Source organism: Pomacea canaliculata, linkage group LG3 (assembly GCF_003073045.1).
Source record: "Pomacea canaliculata isolate SZHN2017 linkage group LG3, ASM307304v1, whole genome shotgun sequence".
NCBI classification, from domain to species: domain Eukaryota; kingdom Metazoa; phylum Mollusca; class Gastropoda; order Architaenioglossa; family Ampullariidae; genus Pomacea; species Pomacea canaliculata.
The window spans coordinates 23,777,843-23,797,555 of record NC_037592.1 but is presented as its reverse complement, the minus strand read 5'-3'; the positions used below and the strand labels follow the sequence as shown (position 1 = coordinate 23,797,555).

The window sequence follows — 19,713 nt, the reverse complement described above, 5'->3', positions numbered from 1 at the left end:
TGTTCAGCAAAAATTGTATTCAAAAACATTTTTCTCATTAAATTGTGTGTGCTTAATTGTTCATTCTGGTTTTATATTTATTCCTACAGTGTTACATATTTCATGTGCTCATTATTAAATAAATGCGTTTGTTTACAATTTGGCGATTTTACGTCGTTTTTGTATTCAATTACAAGGTGCGGCCCTCGGACTAGTCATGACCCTGCAATGCGGCCCTCGCAACAAAAAAGTTTGCCCACCCCTGTTCTAAAGTATTTATTTTAAAAAAGGCTAGTTGTTACTCATGCTGTCGCTTTACTCATTCAACACATGCGGATCGCCTGTCCACACCTCGCTGACTCATTCGCACCTTTGGAATCACCCTAGAAGTGACAGAAGCGAAATCCCAGGAGATGAAGGCTTCATTAGTGAGTTTCGACGGATTCGATGTTGCTGGCCCAGGAGTTCGGCATGACAGAGAAAAGAGGATGCGGTCGTCCATCCCAAAGAGACTGCTCATAATTCAGAGGCAGGGATTTTCGTGAGATATTCTTGGTAAATATAAATTTTATATTTGTGGAATCACATAACATTTTCAGAGTACATGCAGCTTACAACTAGTTGACAAATTTAGTGATTTGTTTGAAAAAAAATCTCCCTCAAACTACAAAGAGTGTGTATACAGACCAATAATTCAGGCTCCTGGGAAGGTCTGTATTTAAGTAGAAACAGGTAAATTACCTGCACCGTTTTTTGTATATCAGACGTTCTTTAAAAAAATAATACAAAAGTATTATGTACTGCAGCACGCAAAACTGAGAACGAAAAACATCAGTGATACCCAGCTACACAGTCATCACATAAAACCCAGCTGTCCCTTACTACAGTCACCACGTCACACACAGCTGTTACTAACGGTCATCACGTAACACCCAGCTGTCACTTAATTCATAGTCATGAGTGAGTTCAATTACGTAATACAGTCATCATAGTCTGAAAAATTCATTCACGCAGGCGCTTTCAGATATACAGAACACAGCGGGGACGAGGCCATGTGTCAAGGGGAGGAACTCTTGAGGCTACAAACCTGCAGTTAATAGCGGTTATTGTTCTTAGTCCAAAAGTAATTCTCACAGTTTGATGTTTTTCATTGCTTATCAAAATGTATTTTTTAAAAAATAGAGAAAAATCCCTCTCATATAGCTGTATGTTTGTTATTATTTGTTTACCAAGTGGAAAATCATGTCTATTTCGTATTGTGCATGAAGATGGATGACTGACGAATCGATCCTCCTTGAAAACCGAGAAACAATCAGCAGCAAAGACTTGCGCGCATCTTGCATTACAGAGAGAACACGACTCTCCAAGAGCAGATAATTCTACAAGTTACAAGTGTTCACAGCCCTTACAACTAGATTAATTTTGAGTTCTCTCCCTTCCAGTCATAGGATCTCACCATTAGGTGGAGACACTTTAATAATAAGTAAACAAGTTGATATTTTATATTGGTATCATGCCGTATTGAATGGAAAGGCAGACAGGCGAGCGATCCTGAAAGAAGGAAAGAAAAAAAGGGGGATAAAGACGCAAGATAAGCAACGCCACTCACACAGGCAAACAGACAGACCACACAGGCAGACAGACCGACCACACAGGCAAACAGACCGACCACACAGGCCGATTGACCGACCACACAGGCAGACAGATGTGGAACTAAGATCGTGTCAAAGGCTGCAGGAAAGCAAACTTTATTGAAGCTGAATAAACTGTTATTTATGTTTCATCAGACTAGAGTCCAAGGTATGAGTTTCATAACTAGTTTTTATCATCAGCTGGCGCGTTAAAATTATAGAAGAAACGATGTGTCATTGACGATGATCAAGAAGAGTCGATTACAGGCGGTACTGTTGTGCAAAACAAAGAAATAATAAAATGTACTTAAATCATGCAAATACTGATAATTATTGTTTAAAATGTTGTAAATATATTCATTGTTATTCTTGTCAATGTAATTCCCAGCTGTGAGAAAAGCACTTTCAAGCTTACTTCAGTGTAGTATTTATAACACACACATATATATATAAATATATATAGAGAGAGAGCATTCGTTGTATAGTAGGCATCCAACTTGCACCCGTTATCAATTTTGTCTATCAAAAGTAGGCTTTTCTTGAGTCTGTTACAAAATGATGTAACTCTGTAGCTGAGGACATAAGGGTTTGCGATATGTAATGACATCATCCGATGTAATACCTTTAGGTTCAGCCAGGTCGACTTTTGGAATAGCACTTAATTGAAAAGTTAAGGTCATCATCGCCACTTGCATCGCTTGAAAATGAACACACTTGCATTTTATTGGCGGAAGAGCAATCGGGGCCGACTGGAATGTGAGTTCTGCAGTACCTTAAAAGAAATGAAACAAAAACAAAATACAGGTAATGACTTTTGTTCAACCTTCTAGTAATCTTTTTATTCAACTAGCTGGCAACTCTTTCACTCAACCATCTAGTCACTCTTTCACCCAGCCGTTTGTAACAATCTGCTCATTGATGTGGCGTTGTCAGTACAGATGTATCAGGTGACCTGCTCGACTGCAATGTCTTCAAATCTTAAATAATAAAAGGCGTTTACAAACTAAATCCTGACTTATTTGAAATAAAATTTATTTGCCTCTGGACTATACAATTTTCGCAACTGTCAATCAACTGCTAGCTGTTATTAGTTCTACAGTCATAATGGTTAATTATTAATATGACTAATTGTAAGTGCTAATTACTTTGCCAGCTCATTAGACTTTGTTCCAATTGATCCGTCGTAAAAGGCGACGCTGGAATGTTGCATGACTGGGTCCGCTCTTCATCAGTGTTATTGCCTGCTGTTATCGTGAACTTCATGAACTCGCAACAAATTTTGCTTGAATAGTAACCTATGAGAAAACTGCAACACTTGGGGTTTTTATCATCAAAACTTCGAATGTATATTGTTGAAGACGGTTTGACTGGGGTTGGAGTGCCACAGCCTGCAATGAAGCAGAGAACATCGTTATGTCGGAGCAACAGAATTCTGCACGCTAAATTGCATGACACACTATGTGACACAAGTTATGACAGTATATGACACAGTAGACTTTAAAAACTGTCACGTTCAACTCGTCAACCCGTGGGATCAATGAATAAAGATGAATCAACTGCTATCATCATCATCATCATCATCATCAATGAATCAGGGAGCAAACAAACAAACAATAGTGACTGATAGTTTCTGCAGAGGAAGACGAGCAGGCGGACTAGTCAATAGACAGAAAAAGTAAAAGAAATGGTCAGAAGATGGACGAACAGAATGTGGACTGTTGTTTTTAGTAAGGCTCATGGAACAGAGGTGCTTAAGTGAGCGTTTAAAAACCTCGATTGTCGTGGTCATTGGCTGATAGTCGCCTTTATCTGACACTATCTCCTCTCTACGGGGAAAATGTGCGATATCATTATTATTATTTACAATACGAACAGTTAGGGTTACTTGCTTTGAGCTTCTGTAGACGTCATCGCCAGCAACCCCAGCAGCAGCAACGGCAGCATTATATCGCGTAGATGAATCATTTTGCTGACACAGATGTGATTGGTCTGTCTGTAATCAGTTTACATTTTAAAAAAAAATCATAACAGCTCATATTATGACAACCATTGCCGTCGTGAAAAATCATTTCATTTGTTCATTTATTTATTTACTTAAGGTATATGTAAAACATGCTTTACACTTCAACTGCTATTGATACTCTCCGGCTGTGGACACATTGCTCGCATCCTCTTCTGCTTTCCCCTGAGCTGTTCATCGTGCCTGAAATGTCCTCCCCTTGCCGAGCCTGCAGGCTGCCCCTTTAAAACACCAGCATATTAACACTCACCTTTCTCAACTGACTTTTAACAAGTCCCAAGAGTTGTTCTCGATTAGTGCATTTTCATTCATTGACCTGTACCAGTTGGCGAAAGGTTACGATGGTCAAGCTAGTGCTGGGCTCCTGAAGAAACAACTGGATAGACGCAGCGGCTGACAAGGTTCGCCACTTAGGTCTGTCCACTCACTCCATCACGTTTGAAAGTGTTCTTCTGTCTACATCCTCCTCGATCTCCTTCACGGTACCCTGAAGAACGAGTGTCGTGGTGAGTCGTAAGGCATTCCCAGACCAGCATGCACCGCGAGAAGAGGGTTGCTGGTGTGTCCCGACGATGGCAACTGGCCTCTGTACAAACTCACTGGTTTTTCTTTTTTTTTTTTTTTTTGTTTGCGTGTAGGATATTCCCAGCAGCTTCCTCGGGCAATTGTTTCTGAATACCGAGATTCTCGTGTCCTTATTGCCAATGTCCACTTTCCACACTCTCGAGTTGTAGTCGGTTCATGTCGATCACTGCTTTGTTTTCGCCGTTGGTGTTGACCGTGACTAAACTCCTGTCAGTGCTGGACTTCGTGTATATGTAGTCGCACTGTCAATGTCTACTGAGAAGCTCTTGCAGTTTTCTTTCGGTGTCCGCAATGGATTGCAATTAGGTCTTTCGTCATGCAAAATGGAGTGATATCCTCTGTTGTTTAAAAGAAGTCTCACGGTTGGTTGGTAGTGCCGAGATCGTTGAACTCTTGTATAATTCTTTGATGACTTGAACGAGGTCCTGGCCGATGTAAAAGTTTCGCATCTCTAATTTCATAAAATTTGTGACATCAGTCTCCTTTTTAAGTTCAATGCACTCTTCACGCCTCCTAAGCTTCACTTTTCTTTCTTATCAGCTAAACTTTAAAAAAAAAACTCAATGTATATACGATCTTAATGCTTCTTCTACTCCTTACCTGTCTGGTTAGGTTGAACACTGCCACACGACAGGTAAAATAGGATCCGTTTAAATAGTCACATGCGAGTCTATGAAAATTTATATCTTTGATTTTTATTTTTTTTTTTTTAGCATCTTCTCGACGACAGACGGCGTAAGATTAGGCCCCTGCTATGATATCCGAGTTTGATTGCCGCTCGCGGTTGATGGCGAGGGAGTGTGATGTGTTTGTAAACACGTCCACGTAACTGCATCAATATCACCGTAAAAATCTCACCTGGCAACACCTAGCTCCTCAGCATCGGCGGCCAACCAAAGCTGCTACACCTGGGCGGCTAAGTGCATCTTAAAATCGCATCCGCCGCGACAGAGGAAATCGAAAGCTGGTCTCACTGCTCACACAAACAGAAAATGTCAACATGTTTTTACACCTTTATTGACGACTAACAAGATGCCAGGTCCACAAAGGATGCTTTTCGAGTGTTATTTTTCAGTGAGATCCATCGAGAGGGTTGTTAGAAAGGTTTCTTACCTGAGAAAAATGGTTACCGTTATTTTTATGACGTTAGGTGACGTCAGTGGGGACATTTGAAAATTATAAATACTGATGGCGAGAGGAACATTTACGGTCTTTGACGAGGTTGTAGCAACAAAACTGTCAGAACAGACGAGTCTGTTGTTGAGACTGGTTTTCGTATGGTGATATTTTTATCGTTTTGTTTTTTGGTTGTTGTTTTTTTTTCCTTTCAAAGTTTGATGTTTAAACAGGAAAAAAACAGCTAAATGATTTCTCTTTCTTTCATTAAATCGATCCATGTAACATAGCAAGAAAAAAATGGAGGAAATAAGAAGAAAATTAGACATAAAAGAGTAAAATGAAACAAGCATAAAACAAACATAATTAAGGTTAGGGCTGGACAACCCAGAGCTAATGCTTATCCAGACACATGGGTCTACTCCGCCTTGCAGGCCACAAGGTTCATGGTCATCAGTCTCACACACACACTCTTGGTTTCTTTTGTTTCACCTCCGAATCCTCTTTCAATGCTAACAGATTTGTGCAGAAGATGATGAAAAAAATAATTATAAAAAGAAACCGACAAACGTACAACAGAGAAGAAAACCCGATGTTTGCAATGATTGTAGAAAGGTGAACTTTGCTGATGTTTTATGTCTTCGCAACAGTTACCTCCCCCTTGCCGCCCATATTTACCAACATGAGGGGAGATAAGTCGCTGTTGTCTTTATTTAAATCTTTAATAACGTGTTGCTACTCATGACATGTTTTTTTTTTTTTTCGTTGCTTGTTGATGAACACAGGTTGCTTGCTTTATGCTTTCTCACATCACCTACTGCTTCGAGGGTTGGGAGGCTAGCTGGCTGGTTCACTGGTTGGACGTATGGTTGGTGCATATGGGCTAACATGTGGTTGATTGGTCTGCTGGTTTGCTAACTAGTTAATGTGTTCATAGGAGGGTAGGTGGGTGGGTTTGTCACTGGCTGGCTGCCCCCCTGGCTTTCTGACCGGTTCGATGGCTGCTGCGTTGTGTTAACGGGTCCTCCATGCCTCCTTGCACCTGGCTGGTATTTTACAGTAAACAGGTTCCACGTCAAGGTAAAACTTTGATGTGTGCTGGAGATAAGATGCGACAGCTCGATCTACAACCGTCGATTCGACCCCTGAAAGCTGTTTTTAATTAATTGGCATGTAATGGCTTACCCTGCTATCTGTGTGGCATCAGGTGAAGGCATGTCGACAACCAGACCATAACAATAGCACCTTGAGACATGTGTTGTCCTCGTCATAGAGAGGTAGCACGTGACACAGTCCCCGTACACTACACATCCTCCTGGCAGCTGAGATGTACAAGTCTTTACCAGAGTACACACGATGTTTTCATAGGACCTTCAGAAGATCGTTTACTTTCATCGTTTGCTTGTTTTGTTAGCAGAGACAAACTCTCTACCAGTCATCTATCCTCAATATCATCATTCAGTGTTTCCTTAATAAAAAAAAATGATACATTAGACAAACGACTAAAAAAATAAGTTCTGCTTAAAACAGCAGAATTGATTAATATTAATAGAAAATATCAGAATATTTTTGCTGCTGGGTCTGCAGTTACTATCGGAGAGCATCAACATTCATGATTGTTATTGTTTTTAAAGCCAGCCGAACACTGAGTGCACCACAAAATGTCAGTTGTTTGTCATGCTGCTCGCGTCTTCGATCACGTAGTCAAGTTGTTGAACCTACGCGATACTTTGCATGCGTGGCCCTGTGTAGGAGTTGAACCACCGAGACAGCGTACAGCGACATTTAAAAACAAAAACAAACAAAAAAACTGTTTTGTCGCCGATTAAATCTCTCCGCTTATCTGCCAAGTGTTGCACTAATCGACAGAAAAGTGTTTTGTGCGTCTCTCCACCACGAACGTCATCACAACGTCAGAAGGACGGCCAAACACGTGACCTGAACCATAACGGTGCTTCACAAGTCTTGTTTACGTCATAGCTACGTCAGCATTGATGTCCAGCGTCCACAGCGCCTCATCTACGTCAGCATTGGTGTCCAGCGTCAACAGCGCCTCAGGAGAATGGAGGATAGTTACACTGACATCAAGAGTCTAGCTTGCGCCATGTAATATGAACGTCAATACTGATGTGTAATGCTTACTTCATAAAAGTAAAATGGTACGATGTCAAGGGGGCCCGGCCTTGGTCAGTGGATTTTTTTCTTCTTCTTCTCCTTTTCTTTTTCTTTTAAAGAAAGGTCTAAGGACAGAACACCCAAGCATTACACATGCTGAAGTTGAGTTTGAGTGTAGATATTGAGATTCGAATTGTAAACGTACATTATATACTGGGAAAATAATTTACGATTACAAGTACAAGGGGCCCGGAGAGGTCGTCTGTCCCGGGGCCCGGGTTGGCTCTCGGCGGCCCTGGCTGGGTCCACTTGGGAAAATCTGCTGCGTCGCACGGGTATCGAACCGTCTGGTGTGTCTGCCTGAGAGTTCTGACGTTGCACAGAACGTTGCACAATGTAAACCGTTTGTTGGAGGAGTGAGTGGCTGGGTGTGCAGGATGTAGCGGAGAGCAGGGATTGACAGGTAAAGCCGTGCAGGTGATGAAGCTGTTGGAGTACGTAACGTGTCAGGATGTTGACAGGACCTCTTGTCAGGAAAGCCTGGCACAGAAGTGTTTAAACCCATCTCCTCTCCCGCACACCTTCCCCAACCCTCCAAGGGGAAACATATACTTCACAGCTGAATCAACGGGAAAAAATTCACTGCCTGTAACGGGTATGGAACCGGCTTGTGTGAATGCCGGGCTTAGAGGTCGTTGCTTTAGCCACATCCGCTTCCACTTGTCAGAAAAGGTAAAGCTTTGTTGGGAAGGGTTGCGGATGGAGGAGGGTGCAGGATTTAGCGGCGAGCAGGGGTTGACAGGTAAAGCCGTGGAGGTGATGAAGCTGTTGGAGCATTATGTAACGTGTCAGGATGCAGACTGTGTTGACAGAAGCACTCCATCCAGAAAATCCTGACACGAGAGTGTGTTCAAACAGAGGGACAGTGCACAAGTGCTCTGAGTTGAGTACTGCCCATTAAAACATTGATTCCCATCCGTACTCCTCTTACCTGCACTCTTTCTCTCTCACAGACACGTTGTTGGCATATGATAAAGTACAGGACACTCAAACACGAGATAACACGGTCAACACTGTTGATGTTGAAGTTACATTTAATAACAAAGCAAAGAAAAACAACATGGATATTTTCAGTTTTTTAAAACAACAGAAATTGCAACCCGGGGTTTACCAGTTGTGAACGGTGCACACCCGACACCATGGCTCCTTCACACAGGTGATCTTTGGCTTCCCCAGTGGGTCTTCCTGCTTCGTAGACCTGCATTAATTACTGTAGAGATGAAATTAAAGCAGCGAGACGGTGTAAAAGGTCAATTAGTAATTGCTCTGCTGGCTCTAGGCCAAAGATTTTTTTAAAGGTCTTTAGTTGATCAAGAGATAACAATTGTGTTAGAATCTAATAATCAACCCCTTGCTCTATAATAATATAAAAAAACGTTCAAATATTGCAAGCGTTGATATTTGTATATGACCAGTTCTTGCTATTGACAAACAAATCAATAAACAAACAAATCAATAAACAAACAAGATATCACAGAATTGATGTCTATGCACTTTCATGTATTAAGCCTTGAATCGCATAAAAGAAAAGGAGTTAGGGTTTGGTATACATAACATGTGAACTATTCCCCTTTACTGAACCAAGTCATTCATTAGAAAACGATCTTTTTTTTTCTTCTTTTTGTTTCATTTTTGACTCTACGACTCGACTGTTTTTTTTTTTATATACCTTTGCTTGAAGAAGTCGTAAAGTCATAGCCGCGGATGCTTCTTACTGGTTCTCTGGTTACACATTCGATATTCTATCATGGTTCAGATCAGAGGAACGTCAGATTGCACGCTTTATGTACCCGGCTGTCGAACTCGATACCCTGTTTGCGTCGCGGATCAGAGACGATAGGGTAACGAGGTGACACACCTGGCCAGGTAGGCAGACTCACCAGGTAGTACCATGATCCACCATGCTCTACGTTCTCCTTTCTTTCTTTAACATTATTTTTTATTTGGGTGTTATTTTTGTTTTGTTTTTTTTTATTTCTGTGTAATGTATTTGCTTTATTCACATCAGAATCTCACAAAATCAGTCACAAACGACTAAAGCACCCAACTTACCATGTCATGTGACTTTGGCTGCAAATCCTGCAATAGGACGTTTGGTGTGTGTAGAGAGTTGTGGTAGGAATTTTTAATTAACATATCACTATATTACTGTAACCCAGGGATGACTACATTTACCACATAAATTCTGAGAATCTGTCTCAGGTGACATTTAATGGCTCGGGACTGATGAATCTTCCCCGAAAAGCCGACATGTTCTGCTTCCTCTTCTTCCCCAGATCCTTATTATGACCTTTCACATCTCGTGCTTGATGGTTAATTAACTAGGACAATGTTCTCCTACCCCATTTAAATGTACCCTCTGTACACCTTGAAGGTTGAGCTTTTCTTCTTTAAACTAAAATAAATCATATCTGAATATTTTTTTCTGTCTGCAGCCATTGCCAGGCTTGCTATGACTAAGAGATAACCAGCAGGTCAACAGGTGTTTTGTAGAAATGCTGCTTCTCCCACATTAATCTCATTATTTTGTTTTAGAACGCTGTTAGAAGACAACACATAAAACAATGTAGAATGAACTTCTGTTTGCATCGGTAATCAATGATGCTAATCAATGATAAAGTTAGAACTTGGCAGAAGAAAGATGAACTAAGATGTTGATAACAGTCAACAACAGGACAAGGATATGAGTAGACGAGAAAAACATGAAAATCTAATGCGCAATGTGTCTTCACAATATAATAAATACAACCCTCTCTCATTCCCAAACGATACAAAGTTAATTTGAGGTTTGGAAAACAAACATTAAAATGAAAATTTTTTGGTATTTAATTAATAAATGCGCCCCCCTCCCTCAAAAAAGGGATTTAATAGATTTATGAAAACTGTGAAAGAATTTCATCGGTGAATTGAGTGTGATAAAGGTTGTTTGGACTATTTATTTATTATGATATCAGGCAGGCTTCCAACAGGTGTTCATACAATTTTAAAATTAGTGTTCGAGTGCGTAAACATTGTGTTGTCCACTTCCGCCACTTATTTCTCCTTCTTCTTTGACCATCACGACTGCCGACCACACCGTAGCTCTCATCCATGGCATGAACATATTTTGTTGGCGGTGTCAAAGGTCAACCTGCATCAACAACCTGGCTGATCTTCTTCGGTGAAAGGCCGACTGTTTCGATCACAATGGAGCCGGAATATTTTTCTGTCGTTGTTTACCTTCCAGTAACCTTGCGCCCCAACACGACCCTCGAGTTCACGACGACCGTCTCTCGTGACGATAAAGCACACGAGGAGTCTAGGTGCGATGTAAACACTGCTGGGTCATGACCTCTTGATAAGTTTGGCTGTGCTCCAATCTGTGGGTGTTTGGTGGAGGGGTGTGGGAGGAAGGTGACTGAGCATGAATGTGGTAAAAACCTTCTTCCTGGTGGCAAGGTCGCCTCCTTCAACAGAAGGTCTCGCGTGGTCCCAACACTCGGATCACGATACATTGATGGCGGATATATTGAAGACGCTCGAGACACAATAAAAGGGACGTGAAAAACAAGGGGCGGGTACAATCCACATGCCACCCTGTATTTGTAAGGCTGCCAGCTACACTGTGCAGGGTAGGTGTGTGTAGTGCGTTGATTCACCCTTGCTGCAATGCACTTGGAATCCATGACCTAGAAACATTTGGGTCATGTGACCTGTTGTCAGACGGGAGGTCCCATCGCATCGCGAGAAGCAGGTAAGCCAGCACGTGAGATGTTTTTGAATTTGTGAGGACCATCAACCATCCCACCTTCTACCACCATCACCACCAATACATTCTCTCTCTCTCACTTGTACACACATACAATAACACATGCACACGCTCGTGCTGCTCCACCATCCAAGCAACGGATTACAGTTTTCTTGAGCGATGCGATCATGAGAGCGAGAAGAAAACAAAAACAAAAATTTTAAGATCTTGAAGCCCGGACAGATGGTGGTAAAGGTGAGGTACCTATGAAAACGCTTTAAGAATTAGGCAGGTGCAGCCAGCCGTGAGAAAAGATGTCTTCAATAATGACATCCACCCTTCGTCATTGTCGGATTTACAGAGTTTACATATATACATAGAGAGAGAGATAATATCTAAAGGGTTTTTAGGGGATGTCAAAATCGGAAGCAAAAAAACGGACAATGACAATGAAGCAGTGAAACCGGTTTTGCGAAGAGACTGGATTCGTCAGGATATAAGTGGGTTTGAGAACAGACAGTTGAGTGTCACAAAATAATAATAATAACAATAATAACTTTGTTGATGTGAACTCTTCTATCATCACAGTATAATTACTTCCACGCGTGCGTATGTGTGTCCGTGTGTATGTGTGCGAGAGAGAGAGAATAGATAGTTTGACACTGTCTGGTCAACAGAGACACAGATACACGCTTGACATGCAACAGGTCGACGACAGGTCGTAATACTGTGATGACAGAAAAAAAAATCGAGTGAACATGGAAAGAACACTTCCTGGGAGAGAGAGGTTTCAGTGACAATTTTAACCTTTACTTCCAGTTGGAAATATTTTTGCAATTAAAACCGAAACAAAACATCTACCGCAGGAAGCGATGAGGCGACGGCAGGAAAACCTTTGTCTTCCTCTTCATCATCTTTGCTTCATTCGTTTTGTTGTAACAAAACAACCCATGTATTAAATGAGGTCCAGATAAAAGCTGCGAAATATGATTTTCATGATAACAGGAAAGAGGAACTTGAACATCCAGTCAAAGGGAAATCCTTCTTTTTCCAGCTGACTTGTATAATTAACTATCTAGTAAATTAAATCACCAAACATGTCTGGGATTTTGTGTGTGTTTAATTAAATCAAATCAATTAAACATCTCTGTGAAAAATTACCTAAAAATTTGCTGTCATAAAATGTTTTATAATACTTATATGTATTATTGTGTTGAATTATTCCGTTTTTTAACAGGTTCAACATTCAGCATCATGCAGAATACAAGTAACAGAAGTCAGGAAGTGAGCTTAACGCCTATTATCACGGGCCCTCCACCCTTGTTTTTCCTTCTCTCGTTCCTGTAAACCTGCTCTGCTTTAGAGCTCAAGGACCAATTGTATCCCCAAAAACCTACCCCACACCTACATTAGCCAGCGCACAGTGGGACGAAGCGTGTGTGCTTACTCGAGAGAGAAGGAACGGGGAGAAACAGAAAGACAGAGCGAGCAAGAGAGAGGGTGTTAAAAATACACGTACCCGTGACTCCAGCCCCTCCCTGCCCCAGCAAACACCACGACATATCTCCAGCCAAAAGGTCAGAAAATGGCTGCAGGCCCTGCTAACGACATGCAAGCCCCGCCGCACGCGCGGTGAACCCAATTTCGAAATCCCCTTTCCACATCCTGGTACTGAGACAAGAGCTTGTGTTAGAGGCCGGCCTCGTCGGACCCGTTAGCAAAGCAATTAGCTCGGGTTAACACGAAAGGTTGGTGTGTCTGTTCCCTCCTGGCAACAAGTCGTCCCACATTCGTCTCGAACTCGTAAACCGTCAACAGCAATGGCGCACGGCCTTCTCTTTTCTGTTGTCTACGTGCTGTGCAGCTTTTCGTTGTGTCGGTCACGGATGCCAGTCAATCGTTTGATGGAGAGAGGGACTCAGACGACATTCGTCCAGAATGCACCATATGCAATAATCCGAAAGATGCCTGACATCATCGTGTGATGTCTATTTTGATGAAAGAAGTCTGCTGGTTCTCTATCTCAACGGTTCTTGTCGCAGCAACAACGTGACCGCCATCATCCCTCCACACGACAACAACACTGTCAGCCTGGAGGACGCTCGGCAGACATGTGGAGGATATTCCGTGGTCCACACATTCCGTTGTCTGGTGTCCATGCCTGTCAATCTTTGCCAGTTTCCAGCCACCAAGAAAATTAACTTTTCTGACAACCGGTTGAAAAAATTTCCAAACCTGTCGTGCCTGACGGAGCTGGTGATTCTCGATCTTCGCTGGAACTCCATCAGAACCGTTCCGAGAGATGCCTTTAAGGGACTGACCAAGCTGCGAGACATCTTTCTCGACTTCAATCAGATCGTCCACGTCGATCCTTTTGCGTTTTCCACTCCTTTGCCTCAACTGAACAAAGTCGACTTGAGCTACAACAAGCTGGAGGCGGCTGAGCCGTGGTTCATGAACATCAATCACACATTTTGTTATTTTAACCTCAAGTAATAATCTTATTAAGCGGTTCAGCAACGAACAAGGATTCAGCTTTGCGAGCCTAAGCAAAAAAAGGGCTGGCCCTGGTAAGTTGATTTGCTTTTCCCTATGTATATAATAATATAAAACAAATTTATTTATTTGGTACTTTATAAATTAAAATCAACGCAGATATGAAAAGACACTTTTGTGTATAGGACTGAACCTCAAATATATTTATCTTGCTGGTATTTGTAGCAGACTCCGACCTCAGCTTGTTTCTTCGTGGTGTCACCTGATGGAAAGATCGTTTAAGGAGAAAGTAGTTGGTTGGTTTATGACCTCATGCAGTCCCTATACTTATGTTCTACTGTCTAATGTGTATATTGTGTATTTGAGCAGGTTTGTCCTCAACTGTAGATATCAGAATACAGTTATACAGTCATTCTTCTTGGTCTATTTTATTTGTCCTCTGACTCACTGAAATTTTTTTTTTTTTTTTCGCAGGGTTTCGTGGATTTTTCTAAGAACAAATTTAGCTTGATTCCTTCAGCACAGCTCAAACAATTCGGAGTGCGCAGCTTTGGGGACCTCGCCCGTGTCCTTAGCTGGGGCTTCGACTTCCGGGACAATCCGGTAACTTTCACATTCATTCATAGTCACTCTCTGTAGTCCCCTCCACTCCCTCCCTATCTCCACCCTCACCTTTTTGTTTCTTAGAGTTTTGTCCACTTTGTAAGAAAGGTGGGTGAATGAGCAAAGTCATTGACTTTCTTTTTAAATATTGAATTGAATTTTTACGGACCAATTCCAAAAGGACGACGACGATGATGGTGATGACACAAAGTGTGTGTAGATGTGTTGAAAGAAATTCAGCTCGTCAGGTCTGTGTGATATAAACACACACGCGAGCGTCATATGTGCAGGAGGGAGTGAGTGTGAGACACAGAAGAGCTGGACAACGGAAATGGGAGTGCTTTAAAGGACTTGTATCAAATCAACAATGTACTTGACCACTACACGGATGACTCACGAAAGGAAACGGAACTGCTCCTTTCACAATTATTGGCCTTTTTGTTAAAAACCCGCTTTTAACTAGCTAGTAGATCACACGCAGTAAAACTAAACATTGTCTAAAGTCCATTAATTGCAATGCCGCTGTTTATCAGGGCAAACATCCACAACAGTTGATTATCAACTGAAGCAAAAAAAAAAAAAAAAAAAAATACGGATACGTGCATGTATTATCTGTGTTTGTATCTGTGTGTGAACGGGTGTGTTTGATCACGAATGTGCATTGAAGGATGCCGTGAAAATACTCGTTTAACAGCGGGTAACGGTGGGCGATCATTTTGGATCATCAGAAACTGGACAGACTGCCAGACGCGGGACCTACTCAGGATCGACCCCGTTGGCGCACATTAAAGTACTGGGTGGCTTGCTTCGATTCCGATCAGTGCCCATTGATGATGATGATGATGAATAAACTAATGTCATGATGAACTATCATCATCATCATCATCATCATCATGACCACGCGCTGGTTAATAGTGGTGTGACTGTTTTAATAGAATTCTGTGTCTCTGTGATTACGTGTGAATAAGCCGCAGCAGCTTCTTCATGCATTCCAAGTGACCATTTTGAGGTTGTCTTCAACTTCTTTCGAATCTGCTTCAGATCGCGTGCGACTGCAATGTCTACGAGCTGCTTCGCGTTGGCCGAGAGCTGCTTCTCGTCATCAAGCGCGATTACTTCAACGTCACCTGCGACAGTCCGCCAGATCTTCGAGGGAAGTATGTCGTCGATGTGCCCCTCGACAAGCTGGTGTGCAACGTCACCATCGGTTGCCCAGACAACTGCACGTGCCAGGATAGGCCGTCCAAGGGGTATGTGTACGTCGACTGCGCAGGCGCGGGACTGACAAGGCTTCCTGACGTCATGCCGCTAGAGAAGCAGCTAAACGTGACGCTGGCCAACAATTCCATCGAGGTCTTGGAGGCCAGAGACTACCTGGAGCGAGTGGTGAACCTTGACATCACCTACAACGGTCTAAAGGAAGTCGAGGCTGAGGTCTGTTGTTAGTTAAGTTCCGCCTTTTCCAGTCACCTGAAAAAGTGTTTTTGTCTCTTTGCAGTAATCTCGTAAATATTTTTAAATAAACGCGTTTTTTTTTCCACTATTTGTACACATCAGTGTATTATTTTAAGTAAATGGCATTTATTTTATGCCTGACTTATTTAACGAAGATAGTTTTCCCATAATTTTTCAATTTTTTTTTTTCATTATGGTTTTTAATTTATTTTCTAAAATACTGTCTATAAAACAAAGCGCAGCAAACAGTCTTCAAAGTGTAAGGAGTAAAATGCGTTGGGTTTTTTTTGTTGTTGTTTTTGGTTTTTTGTGTGTGTGTTGTGTTTTTATTTTTTTTTTTTGTTTTTTTTTTTTGTTTCTGAAAATGATGATGATGACAATATTTTTATTATTATTATTATAGGCTTTGCGGTTCTTGAGAAACGTCCAGAAATTAGACCTCCGAGGTAACCAGATCGCCTACCTGCCGGACACCCTGCAGATTCTGCCCTCATCAGCCGTGACCATTGACCCCTACACGCTGTCGTGTGACTGCAACATGTTGTGGTTCAGCTCGTGGAAGCTGTTGTACGTTGAGACGCGGGACAAGGGCGATAACTTTGTCCGCTCCGATGGTCAGCAGCCCCCAGAAGCAGACGCCGACATCTTCTGCCTCCTGCGGGATGGAAAGTACATCCCGATGACCGAAGCGACGAAAGAGAGGCTGGGTTGCATCAAGGCGATAACTCCCTTGCCACTCATCGTCGCCGTGGCCATCGTGGCTAGCATCGTGCTGTGCGGGATCGCCCTGGCGGCCATCTTCCGCTACGAGATTCTGGTCTTGTGTCACATGTTTATGTCCGTTGCGAACAAGCAGCACAAAAAGCAGGTTTTGCCTCACGAAAAGGACACTGGGAAGGATAAAAAAGACAGACAGCAACAGCGACACGATGCCCACGGCTACACGCACGACGTCTACATCAGCTGCTCTGACAGCGACACGGACCTGGACTGGGTCATCCACCGTCTGCTCCCCATGCTCGACCAGCGGGGTGTCAAGAGCTACCTTCTGGTACGCGACAGTCCTCCTGGTGTCGTCGCCGTTGACGAGGCGGTGAAGAACATCCGCGACAGCCACGTGGTGCTGGTCGTGCTGTCGGCGGAGTACGCTGCCAGCGCCACCTGTCTCTTCCAGTTCTCGCAGGCCTACAACTTCACCCTGGGCCGCAGTGCCAGCGAGTCCGTCAGGAAGGACAGGCGCCGACTGCTGGTGCTGGAGGTGGACGGAGGTGCAAGGTACGGTCACGTGGGAGAGCCACACCTCAAAGCCATGCTGAGGATGAGGATGACCCTCTGCGGCGACAACCCGAGAGACATGGAGAGAGTCTGCTCAGACTATTTCAGACATCTAATGGAGTATAAACGAGGGTTGTAACTGGTCGTTTACACACTGACTGGAAATACCAGCTCTCCTCTCCGTCAAAAAATTATTTTAAAAAAGTGTCACCAAAAATAGACTTACCCTCCGGTGCTGAAACAAATGTTTGTTTGCTAGTGTCAGTGTGTAAAAATGTGGTTTGCGTGATGGAAACAATGTGTGTGAGTGAGAGAGAAAGAGAGAGTGACTTGATTTTTTTTTGTTTTATTTTTTTGTCATGGTCAAATGTGAGGGATAAAATCTCAATTGCTAATTGTCAATGTGATGAAATATTATTTTTTTTAAAAACTGTTTGCTTTGTACAGTCACATTCATATAAAGCGGTGTATATATATATATAAGGTGTACTTATATACTGTTGGTGCCGCCCTTGGATTGTTGCCAGTTGGGTTGAAGGTTGAGATTGTTTTAAGTCTCGACCAGACACTTTTAAAGTTGGGACAGACAGACGGACAATCTGTCTTCACAACAAGCTGTCCACGTGTCATTGCAGGACGTCACTGCCTGTGTAAGTATACATAGGTCTGGAGATATTAAACTCATCGCATGATGCATCTGGAAACTTTTATCTTTCCAGTTGCAAGTTTGCGTATATGTAGAAGCGCTCGAATGTTCGTGTGTGTGTACATCTGCATATACATGTGCAGGAGTGTAGTACTTATTCAACTATATTTTTAAAGTCAAGAAACACTTGTAAAAATAAAACTCTATGAAACAAATATCCTGAGTACTTTGGTTTATTTGTATATATTTGTCTCTTTTATATATATATACCTGATCCATTAGCTTTGGAACTCGTCATTCTTAAGAATATCAAACGTACTTCCCACGTACTTTTCACGTTTTACGACTCTAACAGACATTGCAACGTATTGGCGTGAACGAGCGCGGAGTCGTGAAACGTGTTCACGAGAGCAAATTATCTTTCCTTCCTTACTTCCTTCTTACTTTCTAGAATTCAGGAGGTACTCTGACATAATAACACACTCATACAAAATACAATCAAAACAAAAAAATAAAACACACATAAGAGAAAGTATAAAACAAGGCAGAGACCAGACAAGCAAGGGAAAGAAAGACACCAACAAAAAACGACTGCAGAGCAACTTCTCCATTCAGTGACGTCAGAGGTCGGACTAAGTTCGACGTACACGGCCCTCGGCAAGCCTTAAAATGCCAGTTATTTAATCTGTAGTTTAATCTCTAGAAGAAAAGAGAGGCGAGAAAAAGGAGACAATGTGCGAGATTTACGAGTAAGTCGAAATGCTGGAGGTTTATTCTTTATGGGACGTGTAAAATCGCGTAGGTGGCACAAACCACAGTCGTGCACGTCCGAGCATGCACAGTCTTTGTGCATGAACTTGTTTTACTGGCAGATGATTTTTTCCAGTTAACTACTAAAACGAGGCATGAGACTACAAAACTTCCGGTTTAGTCACATTGTTACGGCTCGCCGAGACTAACAGCAGAGAACTTCGCAAGAGCTAAGCGTTGGTCTCGGCTGACAGACAGCAGTCCACCTGTACACCTCCGTGGTTTGTGTGTGTGTGGCCGCCAGTCGACATGGCTTCGTGTGTAAGTCAGGGTTAAAGTGGGAGAAGGAGATTTGAGTGAGAGAGGGTGGAGAGAGAGAAGGAGGGTTGCTATACCTCGAGTCACGGGCACGTGGAAAACCACGGCAGGACAAATTTAGTTCCAAATCCATTGGCTCGTTGCCAGGTCGACGTGTCCCAGGTCGACTGACGTCATGGTACCTGTGTCGTGACAGGCGGGGTTCAAGGGTCAATCCCTGAAAGCCAGCAAGACAAGAAAATAATTCGAGCGATAGCGAAGCAGACAGACAAACCCACAGATTACAAGACTACAAAGCAAGCGACACCTGCGATGTTCACTTTTCACTTATCAAGCAGCGGCACCGCGCTGTACTATCGTCCTCAACTCATCTCACCTGTACACAGCCTCACCGAGGGCGGAAAGAAAGGGAAATCCCCCGTAATACTTTTCATTTCTCTTTTTCTTATTTTTGTTGCTGGTCTTTACGAGTCTCACCGCACGTGTCTGCGAGAGAGAGAGTTCGTGTTGTGTTCAAGCTCAGTAGGTGTTTAACAATGCAAATACTGTCGGTTAAGAGGGCCCTTACCCAGAGCCACGAATCTGGTAACCAAGTTGCTTGCCAAGACTCTTAACTTCTTGATAGCTAAACCTCTCTGATTTGATAAGAGACTTTGTTCAGAATGTGTCAACAAAGCTTTTACATAGATGTAGATGTTAGCTGACTGTTATACTTTCATATTTTCTCTTTTTGCGACAGGAGGGTTTGTGACGATTGCTTTGGTTTCGAGTTTTTCTTTTACTTATTTAAGATTTTATTCCCTGATTGTAAAATTACAGTTTTTTGTACATTAGGTATAATTGAATACAAAGCAAAGCAAAAATGTTAGATAAGAATAAATTTTTGTTCTGAAATAATGTTTGAAAATAAGTTTTAACTGCTACGTTCTTATTATGT

The 19,713-nt window shown here is 42.4% G+C and overlaps 2 protein-coding genes across 3 annotated transcripts; one reads left to right on the top strand and one right to left on the bottom strand.

Moving 5' to 3' along the window:
* Positions 1-1,705: 1,705 nt before the first annotated feature.
* On the bottom strand, positions 1,706-4,979 carry LOC112560896. Of its 2 annotated transcripts, none has more exons than XM_025233006.1 (5): positions 4,822-4,979; positions 3,500-3,609; positions 2,756-2,998; positions 2,233-2,382; positions 1,706-1,883 (listed from the first exon to the last, which is right to left on the bottom strand). In XM_025233006.1, the coding sequence occupies exons 2-5, from the start codon at positions 3,573-3,575 to the stop codon at positions 1,858-1,860; spliced, it is 495 nt and encodes a 164-aa protein (XP_025088791.1). In that variant the 5' UTR covers positions 3,576-3,609; positions 4,822-4,979; the 3' UTR covers positions 1,706-1,857. The 2 variants fall into 2 exon arrangements, with proteins under 2 accessions (XP_025088791.1, XP_025088790.1); XM_025233005.1 differs by having other exon boundaries at positions 3,500-3,603; positions 4,816-4,975.
* A 5,980-nt stretch (positions 4,980-10,959) lies between these two features.
* On the top strand, positions 10,960-17,329 carry LOC112560148. The gene is made up of 5 exons (XM_025231757.1): positions 10,960-11,239; positions 12,471-13,803; positions 14,204-14,332; positions 15,374-15,766; positions 16,191-17,329. The coding sequence occupies exons 4-5, from the start codon at positions 15,635-15,637 to the stop codon at positions 17,199-17,201; spliced, it is 1,143 nt and encodes a 380-aa protein (XP_025087542.1). The 5' UTR covers positions 10,960-11,239; positions 12,471-13,803; positions 14,204-14,332; positions 15,374-15,634; the 3' UTR covers positions 17,202-17,329.
* Positions 17,330-19,713: the final 2,384 nt, after the last annotated feature.

What these genes read in the sequence shown, in the direction of transcription:
- LOC112560148 (XM_025231757.1), top strand. Translation starts at nt 15,635, where the DNA reads ATGCCGCTAGAGAAGCAGCTAAACGTGACGCTGGCCAACAATTCCATC. An exon ending in TAAAGGAAGTCGAGGCTGAG is followed by an intron (nt 15,767 to 16,190) that starts GTCTGTTGTTAG and finishes TTATTATTATAG; the next exon opens with GCTTTGCGGTTCTTGAGAAA.
- LOC112560896 (XM_025233006.1), bottom strand. Translation starts at nt 3,575, where the DNA reads ATGATTCATCTACGCGATATAATGCTGCCGTTGCTGCTGCTGGGGTTG. An exon ending in GACGTCTACAGAAGCTCAAA is followed by an intron (nt 2,999 to 3,499) that starts GCAAGTAACCCT and finishes GCTTCATTGCAG; the next exon opens with GCTGTGGCACTCCAACCCCA. An exon ending in AAGTCTAATGAGCTGGCAAA is followed by an intron (nt 2,383 to 2,755) that starts GTAATTAGCACT and finishes ATTTCTTTTAAG; the next exon opens with GTACTGCAGAACTCACATTC.